Source organism: Rana temporaria, chromosome 5 (genome assembly GCF_905171775.1).
Source record: "Rana temporaria chromosome 5, aRanTem1.1, whole genome shotgun sequence".
Taxonomy (NCBI): domain Eukaryota; kingdom Metazoa; phylum Chordata; class Amphibia; order Anura; family Ranidae; genus Rana; species Rana temporaria.
The window spans coordinates 352,559,636-352,574,598 of NC_053493.1; the positions used below are offsets into that span (position 1 = coordinate 352,559,636).

At 43.3% G+C, this 14,963-nt stretch overlaps 1 protein-coding gene across 1 annotated transcript in view; it reads left to right on the forward strand.

Moving 5' to 3' along the window:
- Nucleotides 1-13,064, forward strand: part of CPNE3 (copine 3) — a 92,297-nt gene extending 79,233 nt beyond the window's left edge. The window contains exons 13-16 of the mRNA XM_040354582.1: nucleotides 502-553; nucleotides 4,378-4,511; nucleotides 7,246-7,482; nucleotides 11,827-13,064. Of these exons, the coding sequence (XP_040210516.1) occupies nucleotides 502-553; nucleotides 4,378-4,511; nucleotides 7,246-7,482; nucleotides 11,827-11,934 (531 nt within the window). The 3' untranslated portion in view covers nucleotides 11,935-13,064. The remainder of the gene's footprint in view (nucleotides 1-501; nucleotides 554-4,377; nucleotides 4,512-7,245; nucleotides 7,483-11,826) is intronic.
- Nucleotides 13,065-14,963: the final 1,899 nt, after the last annotated feature.

Genomic DNA, 14,963 nt, shown 5'->3' on the forward strand with positions numbered 1-14,963 from the left:
ACCAGTCATTTAGGGAGGGTAGCACTGACACGAGATGGCAAAGCCCTGCCCTTATCCAAGATGGCTACCTCTACACAGAGACACAGTATGGAACAAGGCATGGTAAGTCCGTTTTGGAGAAAAGAGTAGCAGCAGGGGGACAGCAGGCAATACTAGTGACTAGTCCTTTGTCATCTACTTGCCACTGTTCAGGGACACTTTAACCAGAAATAAGAAGGCATTGCATGTCAAAAGCAGTAAAGGGTCAGATTGAGGTAATTGCAAAGGATTGGCCTGTAGTTATGGCAAGGTTCAGACATTCCCTCTTCACATAACTTCACATACCATGACCAGCTTCCCTTTCTCCTAAAAACTGTCTCTTTATGCTGACCATCATGCTCTTCATGTTATATATTCACCACTGTTGTTACCTTCCACAAGTCCATATTACAATAATCATGTGTGCGTTATGGTTCCTGCAAATATTCTTATTAAGATAAAGTTTTTTCCTTTTTATTTCAGGTTTCACATGAGTTCCCATTAAACTTCAACCCATCAAACCCTTACTGTGCTGGTAAGAACTAATAAGTTATATAAACAAAAAAATCGTATAGGGTGGCCAGCTCTAAACTATTATGATGCAAAGAGTGTAGTTGCCCCTTTAAGTGTTTACAACACCTATAAACCAATAATATAACCAAAGTGCAGGCATTTCACTTATTCTCAATATACCATATATCAGAAAGTTCACATAAATTAGGTAAATTCAATAAATTAAAAGTCCTGATAAAAAAATATTCAACAAACCATGAAGACCACGCATAAGCCGATGCTTCCTCTGTAGCAGTGGCTGCTCCTGTCCCAGGTGGAGTGATACCAAGTGCACTTCGCCTAGGACCTTTCTAGCAGCTTGAAGAGCGATGCCAGCAGAAGCTGGAAGAGGAAGCACTGCGGTTTGCCAACACTGCGGTGTAGCACATTGCACCTGCGGCTTTCCTGTGGGTTAGCTGCGCTGAGCCATAGACTTCTATTTTATCCTGTGGATTTGCTGCGCTGTCTGAAAGCGTACCAAAACTCCTGAATGCAGTTTTTTGTGCACTTTTAGGAAGTGTAGCACACCCGCAAAATGTAGTCTATGGCTCAGTGCAGCTAATCCGCAGGAAAAGCCGCAGGTGCACTGTGCTACACTGTGGTGTGGGCAAATCGCAGTGCCTTGGTGTAAAAGCAGCCTTATAGGGGGCTCAGGACAGTAAGGGCTCATTTACATTTGTGGTTTGGGGGTAGTAAAACCCCATAGCTTATTGTGGCCCATGAACGGTTACCAAATCACTTAAGTGGCACTTGCTCTTCAAAACGTTAGGCACCCCTGGTGAAGATATTGTAGAGATGTACATTTTTTCTCTAGTTTTTAGCTTGAAATGCGCTTTAACCACTTGCTGCAAAATCGCGTACCTGTACATCATTCTGCTTCAAGTGGCTATACCGTGGTGGTACCGTTTTTTTTAGAGCCGGCGTTTGACTTTCTTGTTATAACAACCCGATGTGGCTAAGCAGCTGCTCGATTGTTATCACAAGCAGTGGGAGGTGACATCCCAACCCCCCTCGCGCCGCCTTCCAGAGCTCCCCCGGGCTCTCCTGTCCTACCGGGAGGCCCAAGCGACCAGTCGGCCCATTCGCTGGCTGGCCAGAGACCCATACAAAGCCGGAATCGGCTTTGATCGGGTCGCGGATCTAGTAACCCAAAAGCAGCACCACAACGTCGCTTCCGGTTTATTGGGGCCTTAGAGGCACCAGATAAAAAAAAAAAAATCACTATTCAAAACAGCCAAACTTGGCGTTTTAAATGCTTTTAAGTGCAAAGGAGTTTTTGTTTTTTTTGATCCTGTAGACCCCAGATCCCTCAAAAAAAAAAAAAATACCTGACATGTGACTAAAAAAGTGATCAAATTTTTTTTTTTAAAGTGGCAGTTTAACCACTTACCCCCCGGACCATATTGCTGCCCAAAGACCAGAGTACTTTTTGTGATTATGGACTGCGTCGCTTTAACTGACAATTGCGCGGTCGTGCGACGTGGCTCCCAAACAAAATTGGCGTCCTTTTTTTCCCACAAATAGAGCTTTCTTTTGGTGGTATTTGATCACCTCTGCGGTTTTTATTTTTTGCGCTATAAACAAAAATAGAGCGACAATTTTGAAAAAAAAAATATTTTTTACTTTTTGCTATAATAAATATCCCCCAAAAATATATAAAAAAAAAATTTTTTTCCTCAGTTTAGGCCGATACGTATTCTTCTACCTATTTTTCGTAAAAAAAATCGCAATAAGCGTTTATTGATTGGTTTGCGCAAAAGTTATAGCGTTTACAAAATAGGGGGTATTTTTATGTAATTTTTCTTAATATATTTTTTTTACTAGTAATGGCGGCGATCAGCGATTTTTTTTCGGTACTGCGACATTATGGGGGACATTTTTGACACATTTTTGGGGCCATTGGCATTTTTATAGCGATCAGTGCTATAAAAATGCATTGGATTACTATAAAAATGCCACTGGCAGGGAATGGGTTAACACTAGGGGGCGGGGAAGGGGTTAAGTATGTTCCCTCTGTGTGTTCTTACTGTGGGGGGGTGGCCTCACTAGGGGAAACACTGATCCTCGGTTCATACATTGTATGAACGGAAGATCAGCATTTCCCCCGCTGACAGGACCGAGAGCTGTGTGTTTACACACACAGCTCCCGTTCCCTGCTCTGTACCGAGCGATCGCATGTGCCCGGCGGCGATCGCGCCCGCCGGGCACACGCACGGGAGTCGGGGGCGCGCGCACGCGCCCCCTAGTGGCGGCTAAAAGAGAGGACGTATAGCTACGGGCTCTCGCCTAGGAGAGCCGACCTGCCGCCGTATAATGACGGTGGCTGGTCGGCTAGTAGTTAAAAATAAAATAAATAAGAAACAAAAAAATGTAATAATTTAAAGTGCCCGATCCCTCCGTGCTCATGTGCTGAAGCAAACGCATACGAAAGTTGTGACCGCAAATGTAAACGGTGTTCAAACCACATGTGAGGTATTGCTGCGATCATTAGAGCAAAAGCAATAATTGTAGCACTAGACCTTCTCTGGAACTCTACACTGGTAACCGTTACATTTTTTTAAAGCGTCGCCTATGGAGATTCTTAAGTACCGTAGTTTGTCACCATTCCACGAGTGACAATGTTGGGTATCTATTTAATTGGCGTAACATCATCTTTTGCATTATACAAAAAGAACTTTACTGTTCTTATTTATTTTTTATTATTTATGAAAGTGTATTTTTTACCCAAAAATTGTGTTTGAAAGACCGCTGCGCAAATACAGTGTGACTTTGAATATTGCAAAGACCGCCATTTTGTTCTCTAGGGACTCTGTTAAAAAAAAATATATAATTTTTAACTTTGTAGCCAACAATTATCAAAAAAATGCCTGGCCTTGAAGCGGTTAAACCTTTCAAACACATGTTTATTCATACTATAAATTCTTGAAATCCCTTGCCTATACAAATGTGATTGACTGTTCTGTGACAAAATATGAAAAACTTACGTTTCTGGTTTCTTGCTAGCTCATAAAATGTAGATGTATAAACAACAACCCAAAAATAAATAGCGTTAGCCAACTGTTTAACCAAAAACACTGGAAAGAGCAATCAGAGCTTCAGTCAAAGCTTGTGGTTATACTTTTTGGATTGAATGAAGAATGGTTGGAACATCTACAAGGATTTTAGTGTTATTTGCGGTCACGTTGAGTATTTTATATACTCTTTGTCCCAATGACCCAACAAGAGGTGAGGGGAATTTCCTAGAGGGAGACACAAACCGAAAAAAAAAAAAAAAGGTGTTCGAAGTTCTAACCTTTCCCACTCTTCCAAAAAAAATTAAAAATTGAAGTCTGTGACTTGGATGGCCTGAGTCTGCTAACTTCGTGCCCCATAACATATGATAACTTCGCACCCCAGTGGGAACTCATGCAGCCATATAAAACTGGCAAAGCTTTCAGCCCTTCTGCATGCCATAAAAAAAAACTAAAACGTTGGCTGAAGTTCCATTTCAGTATCGTGGTGCATAGATCATTTTTGTGCAGCACAGAACCAAACAAATCTGTAAATAGAAAAGACCAGTGCTGATTGGTTGTTACAGGTAACGGCACTTCACTGGCCTTTGCAGTCAGTTTCTTTTTCCACTGTAATGTGTATGAATCTGTGTTGGCAGCCACAGCAGGCTCCAATTCTCGGGAATAAATCCTTCCATACAGAACTACTTCAATCAGAGCTTCTAGAGAGCAAACCCATAGATAATCTCCACTCAACATGTATTTTATTCTCTATAGTATCTATAACCAAGATCGATTTTCTTTCTTATTCTTGTAGGAATTGAGGGGGTAGTAGATGCGTACCGCAGTTGTCTTCCTCAAGTTAAACTGTATGGCCCCACCAACTTTTCTCCAATTATTAACCATGTCGCTGCATTTGCTGCAGCTGCAACTCAGCAAAAGACTGCTTCTGTAAGTAAACGTTTATGGATGCTTAGTTGATCAAAGTCGAACAATAAATGCTTGTTTTTAGTTGTAATATGTTTTTTTTTTTTTTTTACTTTGCTTACTCCATATGTGCTGTTGTGAAAATTGTCCTTTACATTCACACACAAAATAAAGCTTCCAAGAGCCTTTTAAAGTACCATATTTATCGGCGTATACCGCGCACTATTTTTCCCTGAAAATCGGGGCAAAATCGTGGGTGCGCGGTATACGCCGATACCCGCTTTCCCGCCACGAGTTTTAATACTGCGCCGGCATATACCGAGCGCAGTACACTTGTGTATCTTCGGGCAGTCTCGGCGCCTCTCGCGCTGACGTCCTGAGTGTACAGGTTGTCAGAGCGAGAGTTGCCAAGCCTGCCCGACGATACACGAGTGTACTGCGCTCGGTATATGTCGGCGCAGTATTCAAACTCGGCGCGGGAAACGAGCGGGAAGGAAGCCGCAGACGGATGCCGGACCCGACGAAGAGGACCCCCGGAAGCCGCAGAAGGACCCGTACCCGACGAAGAGGACACCCGAAGCCGCAGACGGACGCCGGACCCGACGAAGAGGACCCCCGGAAGCCGCAGAAGGACCCGTACCCGACGAAGAGGACACCCGAAGCCGCAGACGGATGCCGGACCCGACGAAGAGGACCCCCGGAAGCCGCAGAAGGACCCGTACCCGACGAAGAGGACACCCGAAGCCGCAGACGGACGCCGGACCCGACGAAGAGGACCCCCGGAAGCCGCAGAAGGACCCGTACCCGACGAAGAGGACACCCGAAGCCGCAGACGGACGCCGGACCCGACGAAGAGGATCCCCGGAAACCGCAGAAGGACCCGTACCCGACGAAGAGGACACCCGAAGCCGCAGACGGACACCGGACCCGACGAAGAGGACCCCCGGAAGCCGCAGACAGACGCCGGACCCGCGGAACTCTTACCTTCTAAAACAACTCATTTAATTAAAAAAATAAATGAAAGGCAAAACATGTGTGTATAGATAGATATAAAACATTATAAATACCCTTTTTTTTTTTTTTTCTTATACATGATCATACTTCCCCTGTTCTCAGCTGCATAAGAGCTGGGGGAGGAGAAACGGCAGCACACTGAGCTTCCCAGTGAATGGCTGTGCACGTGTGTGAGGGGGTGGGGGGGGGGCAGTTTGAGTTCCCAGCACAGCTAGAGACTTGACCATGGTGTGTTCTACCTGCTTAGTGTGGTGAGTTTTTTAATAGGAAGGCAGAGGGACTGACAGAAACACCAGGGATTTCATACAAAGGAAGCAATATAAAGAGAACTGGATACTTTTTCATGGTACAGCAGACACATATCAGGAATATGAAATGTTGGGTTTACATATTCTTTAACTATCGAGAATATCCTTTCTCAACCTTTTTATCATAGAGCAACCATCAAAATAATTTTACACCTCAGGAAACCCTGCTTTAATGAATTTGGGGTCAGTGGGGAGAATGCACCTCTTACCAGGATGCCACCCTTATTGACAGCTAAAAACTAGATAATAGGTGTTGTGCTGCTGACTCTGCAAAGTGGTTTTGGACCCAGAACTATGCAGGCATTATCAAATGTGAGGTCAATAAACCACAGGTCTAGAGGACCATAGGGTGAGTACATAGATTGAAAACTGGCTACAAGGGCAAGTTCAGAGGGTGGTGATAAATGACTGCTCAGAATGGTCAGGGTGGGTAGTGGGTTCTATGCTGGGACCGAACCTTATTTAATTTGTTCATAAACGACCTGGAGGTTGGGTTAAACGGTTCAATCTCTGTATTTGTGGACCATACTAAGCTAAGCAGGGCAATAACTTCTCAGAAGGATGTGGAAACCTTGCAAAAAGAGCTGAACAAATGAATGAGGGCAACTACATGGCAAATGAGGTTTAGTGTAGAAAAATGTAAAATAATGCATTTGGGTGGCAAAAATATGAATGCAATCTAGGATGGAAAGGACCTGGGGGTCCTAGTAGATGATAGGCTGCTCAGCTATAGCATGCAATGCCAAGCTGCTGCTTACAAAGCAGACAGAATATTGTCATGCATTAAAAAGGGGATTAACTCCAGAGATAAAATGATAATTTTCCCAATCTACAAGACTCTGGTCTGACCTCACCTGGAGTATGCTGTCCAGTTCTGGGCTCCAGTCTTTAGGAAAGATGTACTGGAAATGGAGCGAGTACAAAGAAGGGCAACAAAGCTAATAAAGGGTCTGGAGGATGTTGGTTATGAGGAAAGTTTGCGAGCACTGAACTTATTCTCTCTGGAGAAGAGATGCTTGAGAGGGGATATGATTTCAATATACAAATACCATACTGGTGACCCCACAATAGGGATAAACCTTTTTCGGGAGTTTAACAAGACACGTGGTTACTTGGAAGAAAAGAGGTTTAACCTTATACTACATAGAGGTTTCTTTACTGTAAGAGCGGCAAGGATGTGGAATTCCCTTCCATAGGTGGTGGTCTCAGCGGGGAGAATCGATAGTTTCAAAAAACTATTAGATAAGCACCTGATCAACCTCAACATACAGGGAAATGCAATGTATTACTGACATATAATCACACATAGATTGGACTTAATGGACTTGTGTCTTTTTTCAACCTCACCTACTATGCAACATATGATTGATCAAATACAACATCACCGTCTTTTAGTTTTCAAAAATGTTGACATTTAATCTCATTTTCTTTTGTAGCAATACTTTGTCCTGCTGATCATCACTGATGGGGTGATAACAGATCTTGATCAGACACGACATTCCATTGTTAATGCTGCCAAGCTTCCAATGTCCATCATTATAATTGGCGTGGGAGGGGCCGACTTCAATGCAATGGAGTTTCTGGACGGTGATAATGGAGGTCTTCGATCACCCACTGGAGAGATGGCGATAAGAGACATTGTGCAGTTTGTGCCTTTCAGGCAGTTTGCACAGGTCAGTGAATTGTTTTCTTAAAAATACTTTTTTAAATTAAAGATGAACTCCAAGTACCATTATTTAAATATACTTCAGACATGATGTGATCCACTTACCTTTGCCCAACTTCAGACATGATGTGATCCACTTACCTTTGCCCAACACCGGTGCTGCAGCTAAAAATGACACTGGCTCTAGTTTTGTATGTAAGCTTAGCCCCTATCAAAACACTCAACCTTAGTATCCCCGGCTGCTTTTGTGATTGGACAAAGCGTGAAAAGGTAGCTAGATCATACTGTAAGACATTTGAACATAGAGTTCAGCTATAAAGTAGAAGGAAAGGCAAAGGCTTTTAAATGTTGTCTTCCCATTGCTTTTATGTTCTAGTTTTTTAGTTTCTACTAAATCTCAATGTAATTTTACTTTTTTTTTTTTTTTTTTTACTTTTTCCAAGCATGTGGCTTTAAAGCTCCAGTGAGTGTGTCTATCTTTAGAAGGCACTGACAACGCCACTGAATCCTAAGACCCCTTTCACACTGAAGCACTGCTAAAACAGATGCTAAAGCGCCTGTCATTTTTGCTCTGTTTAAAGCAGCGCTTTTGCAATGCTTTTTCGGGCATCAGCCGGGCGCTTTTTGTAAAGGTAACGTGACTTTAAAAAAACAAAAAAAGACCAGTTTTGCGGCGAACACGCATTTAAGGTGGTTTGCAAACGCTGCCCATTCATTTTAATGGACAGGGGCGATTTTGAAGCGCTCCAAACATGCCCCAAAGATGCTGCTTGCAGGACTTTTTCTACCGTCCCACAAGCATTGCCCGAGTGTGAAAACACCCATTCAAATGAATGGGAGACAGTTTTCAGGTGCTTTTTTTTAGCGCTATAGTGCCTTAAAACCGCCTTAGTGTGAAAGGGATACTCGAGCAATGATGTCAGCCCACTGGCATACATGGCTGCAAGTCATTGCCGCCCCAAAATAATTTATGCCCACTACCTGCATCAGCCACACACAGCCGGTCATATGACTGCTAAAAAAGTTTCCCTTTTATTTTAAAAGGTTTCCATCTACTTTTAAGATGTTTCAGCCATTGTTGTAAATACATTAGCAAAGTAAAGAAAATTAAATAAAGTTTATTGCATGTATAAACCATTTTCACTTTGGTCCAGCTGTGGGAATTCGGTCAGTTGTTGTGTTAAAGGGTTTGTAAAGGATTTTTTTTTATTTTTTTTTTAAATAACAAACATGTTATACTTACCTCCACTGTGCAGCTCGTTTTGCACAGAGTGGCCCCGATCCACGTCTTCTGGGGTCCCTCAGCGGCTATCTCTGGTCCTCCCCGCAAGAACTCCACACATTCATGCAAGCTCCCTCGCACTGTGTGTAGCCCTTGCGGGCGTGCTTCCGTGATACAGCGAGTGGCCATAACCGCTTACTGTATCACTCGGCCCCACCCCTTGGCGCGCCGCGTCATTGGATGTGATTGACAGCAGCGCCAGCCAAAGGCTGCGCTGCTTTCAATCCATCCGCTCTAGCCAATCAACGACTAGGCTGAGCGGCGAAGTGGATGTCAGGGGGCGAGGGCGGGACTTTCGAGGTGTCAGGTAAGTATAACGGGGGGCGGTATAGTCGGAAGTGTTTTCACCTTAATGCATAGAATGTATTAAGGTGAAAAAACTTTTTCCTTTACAACCCCTTTAAACAAAAAAATCTTTAAGGGCAAATCACATTTTTGAGTTGTGGTGCTGTGCATTACACATGTCCCTTATGCTGTACCATTCACCACAACTTCCCCACTGCATTCTTGTGCATCTTCCCCAATTCAACTTTGTTGTAGTGCGCCACAACACACATTAAGGCGTTGCGTTGCAAGAAGGAATTTGTTGGACATGCTGGAGTGTGTATGGGTGTAACATAACCTAATGAACGTTAAATGCACCACACAAATATACAGTAAATGGGCCCTAATTGATTCAATAAAACATAGCGTTAAGGTTTAAATGCATCTTTTCTAAAATTTTTACAGAATTTGCAAACATTTGTATTTCTTAGGAGCAAACATACTGAAAATGTTTGGTTAGTTGAGTGCAAAAGCGTTGCAATAAACCGGATGAAGGCATTTATTAAGCATGAAAAGCCACTAAAAGCTGTTACAGGCTTGCATCAAGAGAGCCCAACTATTCCCACCCTTTCCCCACAGCTGCTCCATTCAAAGGAGCCATACTACAGCTAGGGTGGAGCTATCAAATGTATACATGTCCTCCTCCATTCATAGATACTGTTCAATTCATACAAGCTTTAGTATGGCTTCAATGAATGGAGCAGCTGAGGAAAAAGGATAGGAAAAATCATATATTGATGACAGCCTGTGACAGGACTTTAGTTCAATTAATACCTGATGCATCAGAAGATTAAAGTGGATGTAAACCCAATTTTTTTTTAATTAAGGCTTTCACCTTGTACAGTATAGGATCTCAGGTCATCTGTGCTCAGTCTTGCACGAAGAGTTAATCCAGGCTCCGAGCAGTCCTCACTTAACTTTTTTCAGTGAGATAAAAACCGACACGCAGAGAAATAGGTGTCAGTTTCTTCCCCTTGCTTTGAGTGACAGGTGATTTACATATCTCATGCACAAGCCTGAGAGAGGCATTCTGTGTACTTCAGATCCACTCATCCTTTCTCCACGCTCCCAGGATTGGCTGCTCTACAACTCAGCATGACTGACATGCTGAAGTCACTGGTGACGTTTCTGGGTTTTGACTGGATGTTGGTGATCAAAGCAGAAAGTTCAGTGTAAGAAATACACAGGATTAAAATGAATGTTGACAAGGGGAGTGTAGAGGGTAGGCGGGGAGTCTACTGACATCTCAACCTAACTCTACTCACCGAGCTTCGGACAACAGCCCACCCACAGGTATCTGCAATTATGTGGGGTCTCATAACAGATCAGAGGGGAGACTATGAAATGAGCAGGGATACATGCAGGAAGCAGCACAAAAACACATCCTCTACTGACTATACGTTATCTCTTGTGCTAATTTTTTCTGTTGCACTTATGCCACGTACACATGGTCGGATTATCTAAAACAAATGTCGATGTGAGAATTTGGGTGGATATTCCCGACCGTGTGTAGGATCCATCGACATTTGCGGTCAGAATTTCTGACACAAATGTTTGAGTGCTGGTTCCTCAATTTTTCTGACACAAAAGTTCTTGTTCAGTAATTCTGATTGTGTGTATCCAATTCCGATGCACAAAAATCCTACGCATGCTTAAAATCATTGAACTTAAAGTGGAGGTTCACCCAAAAAATTAATTTTTAACATTGGATTGGGGCCTAATTACGGGAAGCAGAATCGGGTGTTTTGTTTAAAATCAATGCAGTACTTACCTTTTAAGAGATAGATGTTCTCCGTGGCTTCCGGGTATGGGCTGCTGGACTGGGCGTTCCTATTTGATTGACAGCCTTCCGACCCGTCGCATACCCAGCGTGTCACCAGTTTCCGAAAGTAGCCGAACGTCGGTATGCAGGCGCGTTTATAGAGCCGCACCGACGTTCGGTAACTGTCTGGACGCGCTGTATGCGACCGTCGGAAGCTGTCAATCAAATAGGAACCGCCCAGGTCCCGAAGACCATACCCGGAAGCGGCGGAGAACATCTATCTCTAAAACGGTAAGTACTGCATTGATTTTAAACAAAACACCAGATTCTGCTTCCCGTAATTAGGCCCAAATCTAATGTTAAAACAATGTTTTTGGAGTGAACTCCCGCTTTAATTTTTCTCGGCTCGTCGTAGTGTTGTACATGACCGCGTTCTTGACGTTTGGAATTTCCGACAACATTTGGTGTGACCGTGTGTATGCAACACTAGTTTGAGACAACATATCCGTCGGGGGGAAAAAAAATCCACGGTTTTGTTGTTGGAATGTCCAATCGTGTGTACGCGGCATTAGGCTTTAAAGTTCTGATGAAAGGAAACTCATGCTGAAAAGAAATACAAAGAGTTTCTAATTCAATTCTTTTAAAAATGTAGTTGCCTGGCTATCTTCAGCTTCAGAACCTACTGCTGCTGAAATAAGCATGAAGTCACTGAAACACCTGATCATCATACTTATAAAGGCAATATGTATACAAATTAGAATGATATCTTGAAATACATACTTAACCATCATGCTTTCTATCCTACACAAGCTGTCAAAAAACTGAATCATGACTTCTCTGCATATTCATGCTAATGAGGATGACCTGTTTATGGGTTTTAGATTGTCGGAGAGATTGGGGAAAGGGGATTTTGTGAACCTTGACTAACATAAATTGTTATATTGTCCTTTCTGCCTCTCAATAATTCTTCTCTTCTGATTTTGGCTCCCAAGGAAGCCCTCGCTCAAAGTGTTTTGGCTGAGGTTCCCCAGCAAGTTGTCTCTTACTTCAGACACGTACAAACTAAAGCCACCCAAAGATCCAGCAGCTAGTTAAAAAATAATAATAATCAGTTTGCCAAAAAACAATATTTCAATACTAAATGTATGTCTATTACATTTCTAGACCAGGACTGGACAAATCCCAAAGTGCTAAAGAATTACAGCAGGCTCTTAAAATGCAACATATCAGATTAAACTGTGCTGTGGGAAAACTGGGGGGGTGTCTGCGCTTATCTTTACTGTGCTGCTGCCTCAATCTGCTGTCCAAGATTCCCACAATTCCTGTGCATGGGTTTTCCCAGTCATAATTTGCGCATGCCTAAGTATATTCCCCCTTTCTGACCACACTCAGGCCTGGTGATGGGTCCCTCAGACGTTGAGTGCTGATTTGTGGAAGGCACAGGCAGTGTTTGTGTGCCCCCCATCCCACTTACAAGTACTAGGACTTTCTTAGGGCTCTGACAACAGATTGGACACCAAAGCACACTTTACCAAGTCTGGTCATACATTCTACAACTGTCTTGTACAATTTTTCTTTAGATTTACCAAAATCATATAGGAGATCAAATTTAAACACTTTCAATATGTGTGCAATTAGGTAAGCCCTTGTACTACATAGTTCAAGGTAAATCTAAAGGAAATTGAATACGAAAAATGATATAATGTATCGCCAGCCTTTTGGTTACAGCACAGCCTAACTGCTCGGGTTCATGTTGATGGGCGTTCTTTTGAAAAACTGCGTTTGCCATGCCACGTGTATGCATTCTGCTGCATTTGAAAAATTAACATTTGACAAGAAAAGGAAATGCTACAAGTGTAATGCAGGTCAAATGCCTGCCTTTGATTACATGAATTGCAATAGGATTTTGCTGTCCTGTGTTTGAAATGTGTTGCGAAGAACACCCGTCTGCATGAGCCCTTACTTTGCCTACTAACAGGCATGTACAGACTGTTTACACCTTTAGCAATGCTGCTGTTTTTTTATGTATCCTTTAATCTTTTGTATATACCATTGTTTTATTGTAATATAGCTAAATATATTCAAGTCAAGTCTATCTTTTTTAAAGTTTTATGTGCCAGCTGTAACAGTTTTCCAAATGTGTTCTTGAATACTTATACCACAGCTAATGCGATGCCTGTAACTCTCAGATCCCCCTCATTAACATGCTGATCATAGGGAAGACCCATAGATGGATGTGTCCTTTATCACAGAAATGTTGTGTACAGTGCAGGAGTGTAATTGGATGAATCCTGATTCATCTCCCATGGTTGGTAATTTCAACATATATTGAACTCGACAGTTTAACATTGAGCTAAAGACTCAGGAGATTGCTCTTAATTCCACCTCAAATATCATCTGTCTGTTGCTGTCTGCTGGGCAGATTTTATTCTATATCAGTTATCTATTCATATGTCCTTGTGAAACTTACCAGGATACAAATGTCTAGCTCAGGTCCAGCTGCTGAAGCTGAGCAACAACAAGTTCCAGCATGCCCCTCCGACTCCAAAATTCATCTAAAGGGCTAGTAAAACTAAACTGACACTTAAAGTGTACGTGCCCAGACTATGGACATTAAAGTGGCGTAAACTCCCATGCATTATTTGTACCTATAGGTAAGCCTATAATAAGGCTTCACCTATAGGTACTGTAAATAACTTCTAAACGTGCGCCATTTAAGATATATATATACTATAAATGCTGCCGGTTTACGTCACAGGCACTCTAAAGGAACGGCGGCTTTCGCGTGCATGGTCAGAGTTCGCAAACACAGAAGGAAGACATGTGAAGATGGAAACCTTGTCAGCCGTGACAGCTCACCGCTGGAAGGCTTCATTCTAAAGCCTCGTACACACGACCGAGAGAACTCGACGGGCGAAAAAAACATCGTTTTGCTCGTTGAGTTCCTTGTTAGCCGCGTACAACCGAGAGGAATCGATCCGCTGAAATTGATCCGCGGATCGGTTTCAGCGGATAGATCCGCTGGTGTGTACGATCAGCGGATATTTATCCGCGGATATAATTTCGGGACGACCGATTTCCAGCGGATAAAAATTTCCTAGCATGCTAAGAAATCTATCCGTGGAATCGGCTCCAGCGGATCGATCCGGTGGTCTGTACAGACTCACCGGGATCGATCCGTCCGAAACCTATCCCTCGCATGCGTCGTAATGATTCGACGCATGCGTGGATATCCTTATATGACATCGTCGCGCACATCGCCGCGCCATCATCGCGGCGACGGCGCGACACGTCACCGCGGACGGAATTCCGCGGGGATTTTGATCTCCTGGTTAGTACAACCAGGAGATCAAAATCCGCCAGAGGATTTATCCGCGGATACGGTCCGGGAGGACCGTTTCCCGCGGATAAATCCTCTCGTGTGTACCCGGGCATTAGGCTGTCGAGGATCTCGGCGAGCCAAATTTTTCCATTCCCGTCGAGGAAAAAGAAGACATGCTCTCTTTTTGGCTCGAAGGGATCCTCAACAGTTTCCTCATCAAAGTGTACACACGACCGGTTTCCTCTGCAAAAAAAAAAAAACAGCAAGTTTCTTGCTGGTTTTTGCAGAGAAACTCGGTCGTGTGTACGAGGCCTAAGGTAATCTTCACATAATGTGCTGCTAGCACATTATGGCTTAACCTTGCAGATTCCAGGAAAAATAAAACAAACAGCGGTTTACTACCGCTGTAAACTGTTTACATAAAAAAATTGTAAAAGAGCTAATCCCTAATGACCTCTCTAGCTGCCTAAGTTGTGAAGTAAAAAATTCTCAAATTCCTCAAATCACGACAAGGACTCTAAGGCTCCATGCACACTGGCGTTTTTTTTTTTAAAGCAGAGTTCCACCAATATAAAAGTCAGCAGCTACAAAAAGTGTAGCTGCTGACTTTTATTAATCCGACCCTCACATGTCCTACAGTCCAGCGATGTGGACGTACGAAGCCCTGCTCGTCTCCCCCTCCTTTGCGGTGCCGGCATCGTGACTGTGGCCACCCAGCTTCAGTGGCTTCATGAGCCACCCTGCACGCCGTGATTGGCCAGGCAATCATCTGAGACCTGTGACGTATCCCAGATGATT